The sequence below is a fragment of the Pectinophora gossypiella genome, chromosome 17 (assembly GCF_024362695.1).
Source record: "Pectinophora gossypiella chromosome 17, ilPecGoss1.1, whole genome shotgun sequence".
Classification (NCBI taxonomy): domain Eukaryota; kingdom Metazoa; phylum Arthropoda; class Insecta; order Lepidoptera; family Gelechiidae; genus Pectinophora; species Pectinophora gossypiella.
In genome coordinates, this window is record NC_065420.1 from 9434709 (window position 1) to 9447982 (window position 13274).

General features: G+C 42.0%; 2 protein-coding genes across 10 annotated transcripts in view; both read right to left on the reverse strand.

Annotated features, from left to right (window-relative positions):
* Positions 1 to 57: 57 nt before the first annotated feature.
* On the reverse strand, positions 58 to 9574 carry LOC126374668 (uncharacterized). The gene is made up of 9 exons (XM_050021370.1): positions 8829 to 9574; positions 7828 to 8066; positions 6129 to 6262; positions 5842 to 5946; positions 5225 to 5338; positions 4278 to 4449; positions 2677 to 2898; positions 2036 to 2246; positions 58 to 1621 (listed from the first exon to the last, which is right to left on the reverse strand). The coding sequence occupies exons 1-9, from the start codon at positions 9427 to 9429 to the stop codon at positions 960 to 962; spliced, it is 2460 nt and encodes an 819-aa protein (XP_049877327.1). The 5' UTR covers positions 9430 to 9574; the 3' UTR covers positions 58 to 959.
* A 744-nt stretch (positions 9575 to 10318) lies between these two features.
* The window catches only part of LOC126374669 (potassium/sodium hyperpolarization-activated cyclic nucleotide-gated channel 2), a 317872-nt gene continuing 314916 nt past the window's right edge, over positions 10319 to 13274 (reverse strand). For all 9 annotated transcript variants that reach the window (XM_050021374.1, XM_050021372.1, XM_050021373.1 and 6 more), the window contains one exon: positions 10319 to 13227. In XM_050021374.1, the coding sequence (XP_049877331.1) occupies positions 12608 to 13227 (620 nt within the window). In that variant the 3' untranslated portion in view covers positions 10319 to 12607. The remainder of the gene's footprint in view (positions 13228 to 13274) is intronic.

Below are 13274 nucleotides of genomic sequence, written 5' to 3' on the forward strand. Positions count from 1 at the left end.
CAAACAATGTCAAATGGCAATATTGCTTTTTTTAGTGAATTGCTTATATGTGACCTTTTAACCCCCCTGTTTGCAGTATCATTAACGTGTTATTCCAGAAAGCGGTTACACGTTCAAGCGTTCTGTGTAAGTTACGTTGCCTGCAGTGTGGGGTATGTCTATGTATAATCCGTGTATAAGTTCCAGTATGACCATGCGCAGTGACAAATTATTGGGTCTCAATCGAAGTGCGGTATGGGGGTCGCGAGGGGCAGCGCGTAACCATGACAACCAGGAACACCACCCGAATGAACGACCGCCATTTTTGTTCAAGTTGTACTCTACGGATTATTGTGCGGTTAAATTCCGATACAACGCGTGACCGCATTCTATCTGAACAAGCCCTTAGTCTTCACTAATTTTGATCAAGTACATTTAGTGACAATAATATGGATGTTTATATGCCTAGTGAGATCAGCTGTCATAAGAACAGCTAAGTAATTTTTTCGTAATATAATTTTGATATTTAGAATTTACATATGTTGCATAATGGCAGCCATTATAGCTCCGCATGGCGAGTTGGTTCTTAATACTATTGTAGCACAGCTTTTACTTGAAAGGGTAAATATAATTCTGCTATGAAAAAAAAAACCTTAAAATATTAACAATCTACCTAAAATATTAACAAGAATATGAGTAATAACTTATAATAAATTACATACATAGGTACATTCAGACAGAGTCACGCCCTTATTCCCTAATAGGGTGGGTACACCCACAGAAGACAATTACAATCACATTTGTTAGAAAGTCCCAGGGTGGACATGATCAGCGAATCGCCCATAATAATGGTCCATCATGGTAGAATGGTCAAAATTCCTCAGTCGGTTTTGACGACATGTCCGGGAAGACTAACAGCTAAACGCATTCTATTGTTTTTATTCGCCTCCAGTCCAGCATAGAAGCACATTTTTTTCTTTCTAAAGAGGTGTTATGGAATATGAACTGTGTCTTTGCCTCTTGGCAGGGCTCGGATTGACCTGTATAACACTAGGGGTGGTCGATCTACTGTCGTGACTGGCTACGCTACTGGGTGACGTCAGCTGAGGTGAAGAGGTCGTCGACCTCGTACTCTTAGGCGTCCCTTTCTTCATATACCCCACGACAGAGTTCAAGAACATAGGCGGCAACGCTATTGGTGTCAACTTCTCGGCACCGTGAGCTATATACGTTTGGAGAATCGTCTTCGAAGGCGATGCGGGGTCGTTGACCCTTAGCACGACCAATGAACCGTTCTCTATGTTGGAAGGTACTCCAGCGACTTCGTTCAAGCAGACCTGTTTGGTTTGAGATATTTGCGGTGGTTCTAATCTGGATATGGTGGCCATGCTGCCCGAGTCAGACTTGTTGTGTTGTGGAGTTTTATTGCCTATTAAAGTGAGCGTGGCGTAAGGCGACGGCGGCGGCAGCTGCTTCCCGGAGTCGCCGTCACTGGGCAGCTTGGGTTTCTTCAGTTTGTCTATCTTTGATTTCTTCACGGCCGCGCGGGTACTCAACGCGCGTTCCACGATATCGTCTGCCGTCATCTCAACGTTGCCGGAGTTGCGATAAGCAGACGTTTCAATGGCTTTGGCGCCTCTACCTGTAATAAGAAAGATAATTTTCGGTACATAATTGCATTGGAGATAGACCATCAAACCAAGAAGTTTCGGGTTCCATTCCCAGTCGGATCAAAAAGGACGCGAGTTTTTATGAACTGACAAATTGGGTGATTCTCCACCATCCGACAGAGGACCAACCAATCAAGGTAGATAGATATTTAAGCTGTGTATTGTTTGTATGTAGAGTACTATGCCGTGACGTGCACAGGAAGGCACAGAAGCGACTAGTCCTCGTCCAAAACTGGGACCAAGTTCCAGTTTTTTTTTTTAATACCCTTATCATTTATGACGTAAGGACGAGATGACATCGAAATCTGCTAGGGGTGTACTCGTCCCAAGAGACCTCCGGAATAAACAGATGATGATTAGTATAGATTGTTACGTAAAATACTTACTAGTCCTTATCCGCATTTCCCTTACAGCTCGGATCCTCTCCCGTTCGGCCTTCTTACCCTCCAGCAAGCGTTGCCTGGCGGTCTCCGCGCGCTTCGCGGCGTCCTCTCTTTCTTTAGCGAACTCCTCTTGAAGTCTGCTCACGTCCCAAGCGGTGGCAGAGCGTAATGCTTTGTCCACTTGCCCGCCGTTGAGACGTTCTTCTTTTTTGAACTGAAAAATAAAAAATATTTTCAATTTTTTACTGCGACCTGTAAGATCTATTGTGATCGCCGCCTTATGCTACAATTCACTTGTTGCACACCCGCCTATGCACTAAAAGTATTCCTGCGCAGATGACTGCTTCATCATTATTATCCCATCTACCCTGTCTATACAGGGTGTTAGTGACACTACTTGTGGTGATGACTCGGCAGTTGATTTTCCGTTGAAAAATTAATTAAAATTTTAGTATTTTTAACTATTTTGCGATGGAAAATTCCACTTGATATCAACTCGGAATCATGGTCCAAATAATCCCTCATATTTTCGGTATGGTGTCACTAACACCCTGTATAGGGCAGATGGGATAATGATGATGATGAAGCAGTCAGTGTTCCTTTAGGGGTTAATACCATTCACCCAGTCATCTGCCCTATTATACCTTCAAGTAGAGGTCGCGGCGCGTGCGGTCGGGGAACAGCGGCGCCATCAAGGAGAAGTCCGTCCCGATGGCCCCGAGCGCGCGATAGAAGCGCACCGTCTCCGCCGCGCTCCACTCGGCCGTGCGCGCCGCCCGCGTGTAGCGCCCGCCGCCCGCGCCCGCCCACGAGCCCTCGCGGACCACCGACGACACTTTGCGGTTCGCGTCCGATTGTTTTATCACCTGAAAGTAGAAAAAAAATCAAGTTAAAATATTTATTTATTGAAGGCATTGGTGCTAATTCCTGTAAATACCATCTAATTTTATTTTAAGTTATATCTGTCATTTTCTTATCCGCCGAAAAGGAAAGGGACGGGTAATCGACAAGCATAAAATTTATGGAACACACGTCAATTTTAAGCACAAATCTAAACCAACCGTCTAAAAATTTTACATCAGTCAATAACCCGACACATTCATTTACTCATTCTTCCTAAAATTAAGAGCTGTGAATCATCCGTCCCTTTCCTTTTCGACGGATATGAAAATGACGGATATAACTTAAAATAAAATTAGGCGGTGTCTCCAGGAATCGGGGCCATTATAAATCTAGACAAAGTCCCTTACGCGCGTTGGATATTTCGACAACAGAGGAGTTAAAAAGCAATTCATATTATAAAAACCAATATTGCAATTTGACATTTGCGCACATGTCAAATTGCATTATTGGAACTTACAAAAGTGTTTGTTTAGATGAATTGCATAGATGTGGCCTTTTTAACCTCCCAGATCATAATAGTCTTTAGAAGTTTAGTAACAAGCTTAGAGTTGAATTATTAAGGTATGGAATATAAAATAACATAGATAAATTATGTGCAGTGAACCCCGTGGTTGAATGCTGTGCCAGTGCACAGCATTATAATAATATGTTTATACTAGTGATGTGCTGGATCGTTAAAAATTTATATCCGCGAATACGGATCTGAATACGGATATTTAGTGTAAAGATCCGCGGATACGGATCCGGATCTTTATTTTCTTCGATATTATTCGATTGGTGTCGGCACCCGCGACCTTGAAACGATAGTTGACATCTTCGCTCGTCGCAATATCAGGCAAGGCAAGACACGTTTTAACTTGCATTGCGCGGGTAGTACTTTTGTTTTGGTTATGGTAAAACAATCTGAATGCAATTTAGTTATAGTTTTTTTATTTAATAATTCTACTTAATCACCTGAAAAAGATCCGTAAAAGATCTGCGTGAAAAGTACCGGACACGGATACGGATTTTTCTTTTATCTCGGATATCCGCGGATACGGATATTTTACACTTAATTTAAAATTATAAAATTGACGTCCTTGGAATGTTGGAGATACCAATTTAATGGTAACACAGTGGTAGCGCTTACGTCATCAAAGGGCAATGCCGGCTTGTCATAGGATTGAGCATACCTGGTCTACTTATACCAAATCAAATCAATAACTTTATTTCAGACCATGTGTCCATAATTGTTAGTAACAGTATAAGAACTTACATACATACTATGTTAGTGGCAAAAAACAATAATATAATATACCATGGTGAGTGTTATAAAAAAAAATCCGTATTACATGAGACTTACCAAGCTACTCTCATCGAGTATGATCTCGCCGTTCGGCCCGAGTTTGATCTGCGGCACGGGCGCGGCAGCGGGCGGGTCGTCCCCCTTCTCTTCGCTCGGCGGAGGCTTGGCGTTCCTTTCCGCTTCCTCTTTTGCATTAGCTTCTTTTGCGTTGATTTCGTCTTGGTCTGGACTGGAATATTTAAAAAGAAGTTTGATAGATTTTCAGTCATAAAGTATAATAAAAGTTTCTGTTTCTCCACCAACCGGCAGTGGGGCAGCGTGGTGGAACCCCCATACCCCCTCCGATTGATTGAGGGAAGCCAGTACCCAGCAGTGGGACATATAGGCTGTTTATGTTATGTTAAAAGTTTCTGAACAGCTCAAAATCATGTAACTAAAAACTTGAAACTACTTTTTATTTATAAAGTAGACAAGTGAAAGAGGATACACGTGGCGAAACCGGGGGAGTACCAGAGGTCCAAGGTTGGATCCCGGTCGGGTTAACTTTAGAAAACAGAATTTTCTGAATTGATTTATATCTGGGTATATCTCCAACCCGCAGTAGGGCGTGGTGGAGTATGCTACGTACCCCCTTTTATGAGGAAGCCCATGCTCTGCAGTTGGCGGTGTACGGTCACGAGCACTAATGTGTATACACTTTGAAACCATGTCATATTAACTTTTTTGACAAATTAAATCGTAAGTCTCATCCAATGTCAAATATGATAGTGCGATATAGTTCTAAAGTGGCTACATGATATTGCTCATGACTGTACAGACCTCTGTTACCTTCCATCTTTACATTTGATAAATACTTACAAAATTAAAAAATATCAGTGTTACCTACTGAATAAAGATGTCAAATAGCAATATTGCTTTTTCAGATGAATTGCTTCGACGTTGCCTTTTTATCCCCCCCAGACCTCTGTTATCCTTCATATTTGACAAATGAGTTGTGAACTTACATGATTGGATTGGTGGTGGGATTGTAGAATATCAGGTCGTACATGGTGAGGGCGTTCCGTTTAACTTCCTTCCGTCGCCACCACGTGCGGCGACTCATATCTTGACGGCGGGTCCTGAAATTAATGATAAATTATTCATTTGTTGGTTTTGGCGGCGAGGGTGTGCTGCCGCCAAAGGATGTTTTCGGGGTACCAAACAGAGCATAGTACTCCGCTAGCCACATGTTGGTAGTGTGACTAGGGATCGATGATTCAACGGTGTTGTGTTGGAAGTTGTATATATGCGTCTTGCTGTGTAAACTTCGATATCGCGTTCCACGACTGGTTGAAGACTGCATTATTGAATGTGGCGCCATCTGTTGCATGTGGGCGGAACTAGCTGGCCAACTAGTTGGGTCCGCCACAGGTTTAACAGAAAGCTCCGTGAGGTGTGGGTACTTGGTTCTGACTTTCCCAATCAAAAAGTCGTGAGCTTATGTTCTCATACTAATAATCCCTAACGGGCTGGGCATAGCCACTGATCCATCAAGTTAGGATACAATCCATTCCCAATGCGTTTTTATTCGCTTCCAGTCCAGGCTGGCCAGCTTTTTCGTAAAGTAAGGAGGTGGACATACTTAGAGAAATGTTTCTCCTTGACCGGCGATGTGGCTGTGGGTAGATGTGTCGCTATCTGGCTGACACTGGAACAAACAGAGTCGTTCCTATTGCGGTGCACCTCCCTGCAAAAAAATTAATGAATGATGAATGTTTGGCACATGAACTATAATGGCCCTAACTCCTGCAGACACCTCCTGATTCTCTTTTAAGTTATACCTGTCTTTTTCTTCTCCGCCGAAACAGGTTTACAGGTTCGGCTGTCTCGTTCGGTATAGTAAAAATCTTGCTTAGAAAATGTACTCGCCTATTAGGTACGGAGGAGTGCAAGGTGCTATGCGAGGTGTGAGAGTCGTGGCGCTGTCGCGGCGGCGCAGGAGTCGCTGCGCCGCTGTGGAGCAACGCGCGTCGGCTCTCATCCTCTGACTCGCTCGCACTGCCCTGGAATGTATGCTTAAAAGTTATAGGACTACTTTAAAAAGAAAAAAACTTAAGAGCTGTGGGTTCAGCCATAATTCTTCGAACCTTTTTTTCTTCGCGAGTTATTCTTAAGCATGTGCAAGTCCTGTACAAATGAAAAATAAGTACCTATAGTACACTTTTTACTACGGCGAAGAAAAAAGGAAGGTTTGTGTTCGATCGCTTAGCATGTATGTAAATTATTATGTATGTAAATGTGATCTAATCAGAATATGACAAGTGAGGTGTCACTAGAAGGGTCTTGAATGTCCGGTGGTTATAGGCTATGTGACGTGACACTGAATTCAATGTGGCTCCCTCTAGTAGACAAACAAATTTATGCGTAGTCGGGTTTTAGTTTTAAAATGATTATATTATTTTTTATTACATGTAATACCAATAAAAATGATTACCAAAAATGTAGCAACTTCAATTTAAAACAAGCGGATGGTTTGGTACAATGCAACTTATTTGTCTTGCTCAACATGTACAGTCATGAGCAATATAATGTACCCACTTTAGGACTCTGTCGCACTAACATATTTGACATTTAGTGAGACTTACAGTTCAGTTTGTCAAAAAAGTTAATATGACATGGTACCAAAGTGTATACATATTAATGCTCGTGACCGTATTTGTAATATTTGAACAAGTGATAAAGACAATTGCATGTTGATTGAGTAGTGAGACATATATAGACTGTTTGTTAAACCTTGATTATGTAATTACACAAATGAAGTAACACAAACACGTCCATATTTAGATTATATGATTAAGAATATTAATACAAAAATACAGCTTTAAGATGTATGAAAGTGAATTTATTCTTTGTATGCAGAGGGGTTAACTTAAAGCAGTAAACTTTAAAGTCTGTCAGAACGGGATGGAAAGGAATATGCCGAGTGTAAAACTGCGAGACAAGTGGACCCTGTCGAAAATAAGAGACGTAACAAAAGTCGCAGATGTGACGAAAACAATAAGGATGATGACTAGAATGATGACATGATGAGGTCTAGAATAAAAAAGTGGACTAAAGACATCACAGAATGGTAGCCTAGAGACGGTAAAAGGCGAAAAGGGAGACTAAACAAAAGGGGGGAAGACGATCTACCACATGGTTGGAGAAGGTCAACAGGCGACAGACAGATGTGGCGCAATAAGGAGGAGGCCTATGTCCTAGGACAGCCCGACATATAATTAAACATATAAATAATTAAGTAATAAAGTAAAGCTATGTAATAATGTTGGTGAATATAGGCTATTTTTATTTATTATGCAGAGGGGTTAGATATTAAGATGTGTAATTGTTTATTTTTCAATATATTTTTAATATTTTATAATTTCAATGAATTTAGCACTTGCTTGCTTGATTGATACAGACTAAGGGTGGTATTAATAAACTAATCTCAGCGTCGAGACTGCCCTCAAGATCATATCAATGTGACAGTTCTTATATAAAAACAGGGACTTAAGCATGATCTTGAGGGCAGTCTCAGCTGAGATTAGTTTAAGTATTTTTTTATATATAAAACATATTTTATATTCACCTGAATACTATTTCTTCTATGTGGAGCAAGTCTTGGTGCAGGTCGAAGCTTAGGCCGAACTTTACTTGGTGATGGCAAAGGCACGATTGGGTCAAATGATACTTCAGCACACTCGGAGATGATCTCGTTCTTCAACAAGTCTATGGGCTTCGGAGCACTCTTGGTGGTTTGTAGTGGGACTATACCATCCATCACTGTTTCATCTGTCAGGCTCTCGGGTACACTCGGGACGCTATAGTCTAGGGGTAATGATGTTTTTACTTATTAGGTATTTATAGATTGCATCTGCCATCTGCACTGGTTGTTGATGCAATAGGGGATAAAACATTACATATTATTAATACCAATTATCAGTATTTATTTAATATGAGTAATAAAATGATAATTGATTAAATAATAAAAAATAATTATTTATTAATTAATGTTATTTTATTAATATTTAATTTATTTATTATTATTAATTTAATAGGGAGTAGTGTGAACGGTATGTTTAATTAAGTAACTTCTTGAGCCTGCTTTGCTAATCTCAACAATTAGTTAGCTTATCTATTCAACATCAAATCAAATATACTTTATTGTACATAAACAAAACATACAAACAATTATAGAACAGCAACAGTACAAATGGGCAGCCTGATTGCTCTGAAGCAATTTCTTCCAGGCAACCATTACCAGAAATCAGCTATAAAAAAAACTGAGATGATGGAAACTTGATGTCCTATAGTCCTCATTGACGATTACTTCCACATAATATCCCAGGTAGGCTGAAAACCAGTGCTGGATGGTACCAAAGCTTGATTCTATTACAACAAAAGCAGAGTCATTTAGTTTTGTCCGTATTCCTATTATATTTAATTGGTTCGTAGAGAAAAATGTAAACTGTTACTGGCAATAAATTTATTTTATTTTTATTCCTATAGTTTGTGCAACAGCCCTGATATTGACTCTGACAAGGGACTTATGGACATGTAAATTATTTTTAAGGTAAAAAGATAACTCACCATCAGGTATGTCATTTTTCTTTTCTCTATGTGGAGTGGCATTGACTTTTTCATTATACTGACTTGTATTTGATGTTGTGTTCTTGGTGCTGTCGTCTTGAGCAGTTGGTATTTGGTGAAAGGCTGGTTTTTGGACATTTTCATTACTATATACAGGTTTAGGGGATGGTGGGATACCAGGTGAGGCTATTCGTCTTCTATCGGGACTGTTTCTCGGAGGAGGTGACGCGAAAACACTCTTAACACCAGATACTGATGTTATTACAGGGACTTTCTCTGACCTAGGTGTATTTACACTATTACCTACTTCTAAAGTGGGTACTACGATTATAGGTGAAGGCACTTTATCAGGTACAGTCTTTAACACTGAATTTATAGGTACAAGTGCTGGAGGAGTCCGTGTGGTATTATTTTTCACTTTAGGCGAACCTTTTTCATCAATTTTCGCAATATGACTTATGGGTGTTTTCGGGCTTTTCAGGGCCTTCTCGACAGTGTCTTTGGAACCATTCTGCTTGCTTTTTCCATCAGCATTTTCGAGATTTTTTCTCCTCGGTGGAAGTGCAGCTACCGCCTTTATTCGAGCTCGTCTCGTAGACATGATGAAGGTTTACACTATTTGTAACTTTTTATCTGAATAGTTATTCGTCACAAGAGCGTTTCTTTATACATTTGATACGTAACAGCACAAGCAAACATTAATCGTTTCATGAGTACATGAACATGTCCATGCTCTCCATATACACTACAAAAGGCTGACAAAAGGTGACAAGTGCATTTTATTTTTACAGTTCCGGGTTTTGACAATTTGTCAAAATGAAGTAACGATTATACACGTTCCTGTTCCTCTAAGCTATGATTTGCCGCAGTTTACATGACTGATAATTTACTTTTGACACTTAAGGAGAAAATATTCCTACTCGACCCTAGATGGCGTTGAATTTACTAAGAAGATATTTCTAAGAGATAGATGGCAGTAGTAATTCCTTTACTCTGTTTAATTGACATAGCTATTGCAATGACAGACACAAGTCATAATCCTTATCGGGGTGGACAGAGCCACAAGTCATGCCACCAGTAGAAAGCTTGTTGGTTGGTTGGTAAATGAACTCCTACTTAAGAGGGATAATAATATAATGAATCGTATGGTGACAGGTGACAGACTAGTCTAGCCTATAACCTTAGTTCATCATGATGGTGACTCCGGCCCACGGAGGTTCGGGTTGCTCTATGGCTGGGGAGGATATGTTACTATCGGAATGATAAGCAGTTCAGTCTTGAATGGTTTTTCTACACTCTCACTTAAGTCACGCTTTTACTCTTGGACTTTGGTCGTCCGAGCCTCTTTAATACCCGAAGAAGAGTATACTTGTCACCTTTTGTAGTGTATTTGGAGAGCATGAACTTGGTTCATACATCTCCAGTCGTTAAAGGAAGGTATAGAGAGCGATATTCAATGTTAGCAGGGTTAAGTTATAAAAACAACTATACAGTTTTCTTCATTCTTTAATGCATTTTCTCTAATTTTTTTTGACAGCGATGAGCACTTTTGGTGAAAATAGATACCAGAAATCAGTATAATTATGTAATAAATAACAGTCCAGATCTAAAATAAAACTCGTTTCATATATGATTTTCACTTACATCCAGTAGATCAACTTCATTAAAAATAGATCTCTTCTATAAAATTTATATAATTTACAAAAAGCAGTAATGTTAGATAAAACAATGGTAAATAAATGCTTCTGGGAATTAAAACGCAGTTTATATTTTCTCTTTGTAGATAAATTGACAGATAGTCACTCTGCTAAGATTCAATTTGTATAAATATCTTACGAGTATAAAGTATCTATTGGTGTTAGTCGCCAAAACTGAGAACTAGGCTGCGTCCTACGAATAAGCTACTGCATATTGGTTCGTCGTTCATTAACTATATTTTGGCTAAAAAGTCAACATTTGCAAAACCATCTTTACAAATTGTCATGACACTATAAGAATTAGTCAACGATGATCGTGCCAAGAGTGTGTCGGCGGCGGTCTCGGCGGGAGGCACTCGCTTGGATATGTCGCTTCATTTACACTAGTGCACACCTCAATACAACCACGAAGCGATTCGCAAACATTTTCTAACGCAACCGACTAAACTTCTTACAGCAAAAGGTCTAAACACGACCACTTTTCAAGAGTTATAGCGTACAATACTCGTTCAAATATCTAACTTTTATACAGCAGCTCATCGAAATTCATTAAAAAATGTTTAGCGGTGTAAAAAAGTTATGAAGCTGCAGATGATCCCGCAATGTCGAACTCTTGAACAGTTGTCGCGTTAGATACTCCGTTTGACTTTTGAGAAAACCATAGAAAATAGAAAGAAGACGAAGAAGCGTGTACACATGCGTAGTTACTCGTAGAGTAGGACTACGGCCGCCGCCGAGCTCGCGCCGCTGACTGCGCCGGCGCCGTCCGCGCTGCGGGGCCGCGACGTCGCTCGCGTGCTCGCCAGTGACGTCACAACACACCAACTGACCAAGCAACACAGCAACCACAGTCCCACAGAGCTGGCGCGTGCTGCGCTATCACAAAACGTAATTCGTCCGAATTTGTTAACGTTCCGGCCTACTTACTCCTACGAAATGATCGCTATCGACAATAAATTATTTTTCACCTACAATTAAAACAAGGTATGAAGTGTTTAGTGCATCAAGAACTGAGACGTGTCGTCCGTCTCGCTTAATTGACTGGACCGCTCGAACGAACGCCCGTTGCCTCCGCGGTCCGCGCGGCGCCGGCGTGGGGCGGGCAACAATGTGCAATCACTACGCTGCTACTAGTAAGAAAACAAAGTTCAATAGGGTGGGAACTGTACATCGACTGGTCGAGGCACTCATAACGATACGCTGCCCGGCCCCGCGTCAGCGCCCGCCGGACGAGGCCTAACACTTCGACGAAACAAATCGCGCTAACGCGAATCCTCGACATTACAATATTTACAAAGAAACTCTCAAAAGATTCGAAGCGCTACTGTTCACCTCTACTTAGGAAACCGAGAGAATTGAATTGTTTGCGCTAATTATGTCAAATACCGGTAGATATGACTACTTATAATTAAAATGAAGAAAGCAACCGCGTGCTATTGGAATCGCGCGTGAGGCTCTCCAGTTGTGCGTCGCTTGTGCAGTCCGGGGCGCGCGCGGCCGCCGAGTTGGTCGCCTGAGGCCGCGCGCGCCCGCTCTAGGTACGCCTTACACGATCCAACTTTTATACAACATTATAAACAACTTCAATATAACACGTCCGAATCGTGTTTCAGGAACGTTTATTTAATACATCTCGAACGTTCGTAGTATCTACGATCGAATATTCCGCATCAACAATAGAGGACATACGCCAACAAAGCATAAAATAGTGATATCTTTACATTTTCAGTCTAGTCTATATAATTATTTTTTTCTTTTTTTATGGCAAGGTATCTCTATAAAGATTCAATAGTATCATTCTTCAATATATAACAGGTATATCTATACAATCGAGATACGTCGCGTATTCGATTCCTCACAGCGTCAATGATATAAAATTTAACCTAAATTATAACACAGGAGAATTAAGTATAAGATCACAAAATGAGATTCAGCGGGCGGCGCGGTGCGTGCGCGCCCGGCGAAGTCGCAGCTATGATACGTGTCTACGCTACAACTAGCGAGGCGGCGCGCGCTTCGCACTAAGCCTAGTATTGCTATCGAGGGCCGGCCGCGCGGCGCGGCCTAGCACAGGGTGCGACGTCAGGGCGCGATGCCGGCATCCGACTTGTGGAAGGCAGCGCCGCCGGCGAGCGCGGGCGCCGCCGAGCTGAAGTCGTGCTCGGATTTGGGCCGCGGCAGCGCCGCCGCCACGCCAAGCCCCGGCAGCGCCACCCCCGCCATGCGGCACGAAGCGGCCTGCAGCGGCTGCAGCGCCAGCCCCAGCGAGCGCTCCGACAGCCGCGCCACGCTGTCGTCAGACAGGCTCACGTGCTCCGCCTCGGCCGCCAGCGCGTTCACCACCGCGTTGATCGTGTTGCCTTCCGACGTCGTGTCGTCTTCCCGGTGCGCCACCAGGTTCGGGTTCTTGCCGATCTTGTTGAGCCGCTCGGCGGCGACGCTCTCCATGGTACGCCGCATCAGCGGATATTGGTCGAGTACCGCGTTGAAGTGGTCTACGGACAGCGAGAACAGGTTGCAGTAGGTTTCGGCGCGGACGGAGGCGACTCGTCTCGCGTTTGTCAGTAGACAGATCTCGCCGAAGTAGGACCCGTCTGACAGGCTAGTCGCTACTTCCCCGTTCGCCATAACGATATCCACGATGCCTTCTTGAATGAAGTACATTTTGTTACCGATGGTTCCTTCTTTAATGATGATATCGCCTGAACAGAAGAAACATGAATTTAGTTTCAAATACATTAAGAAATAA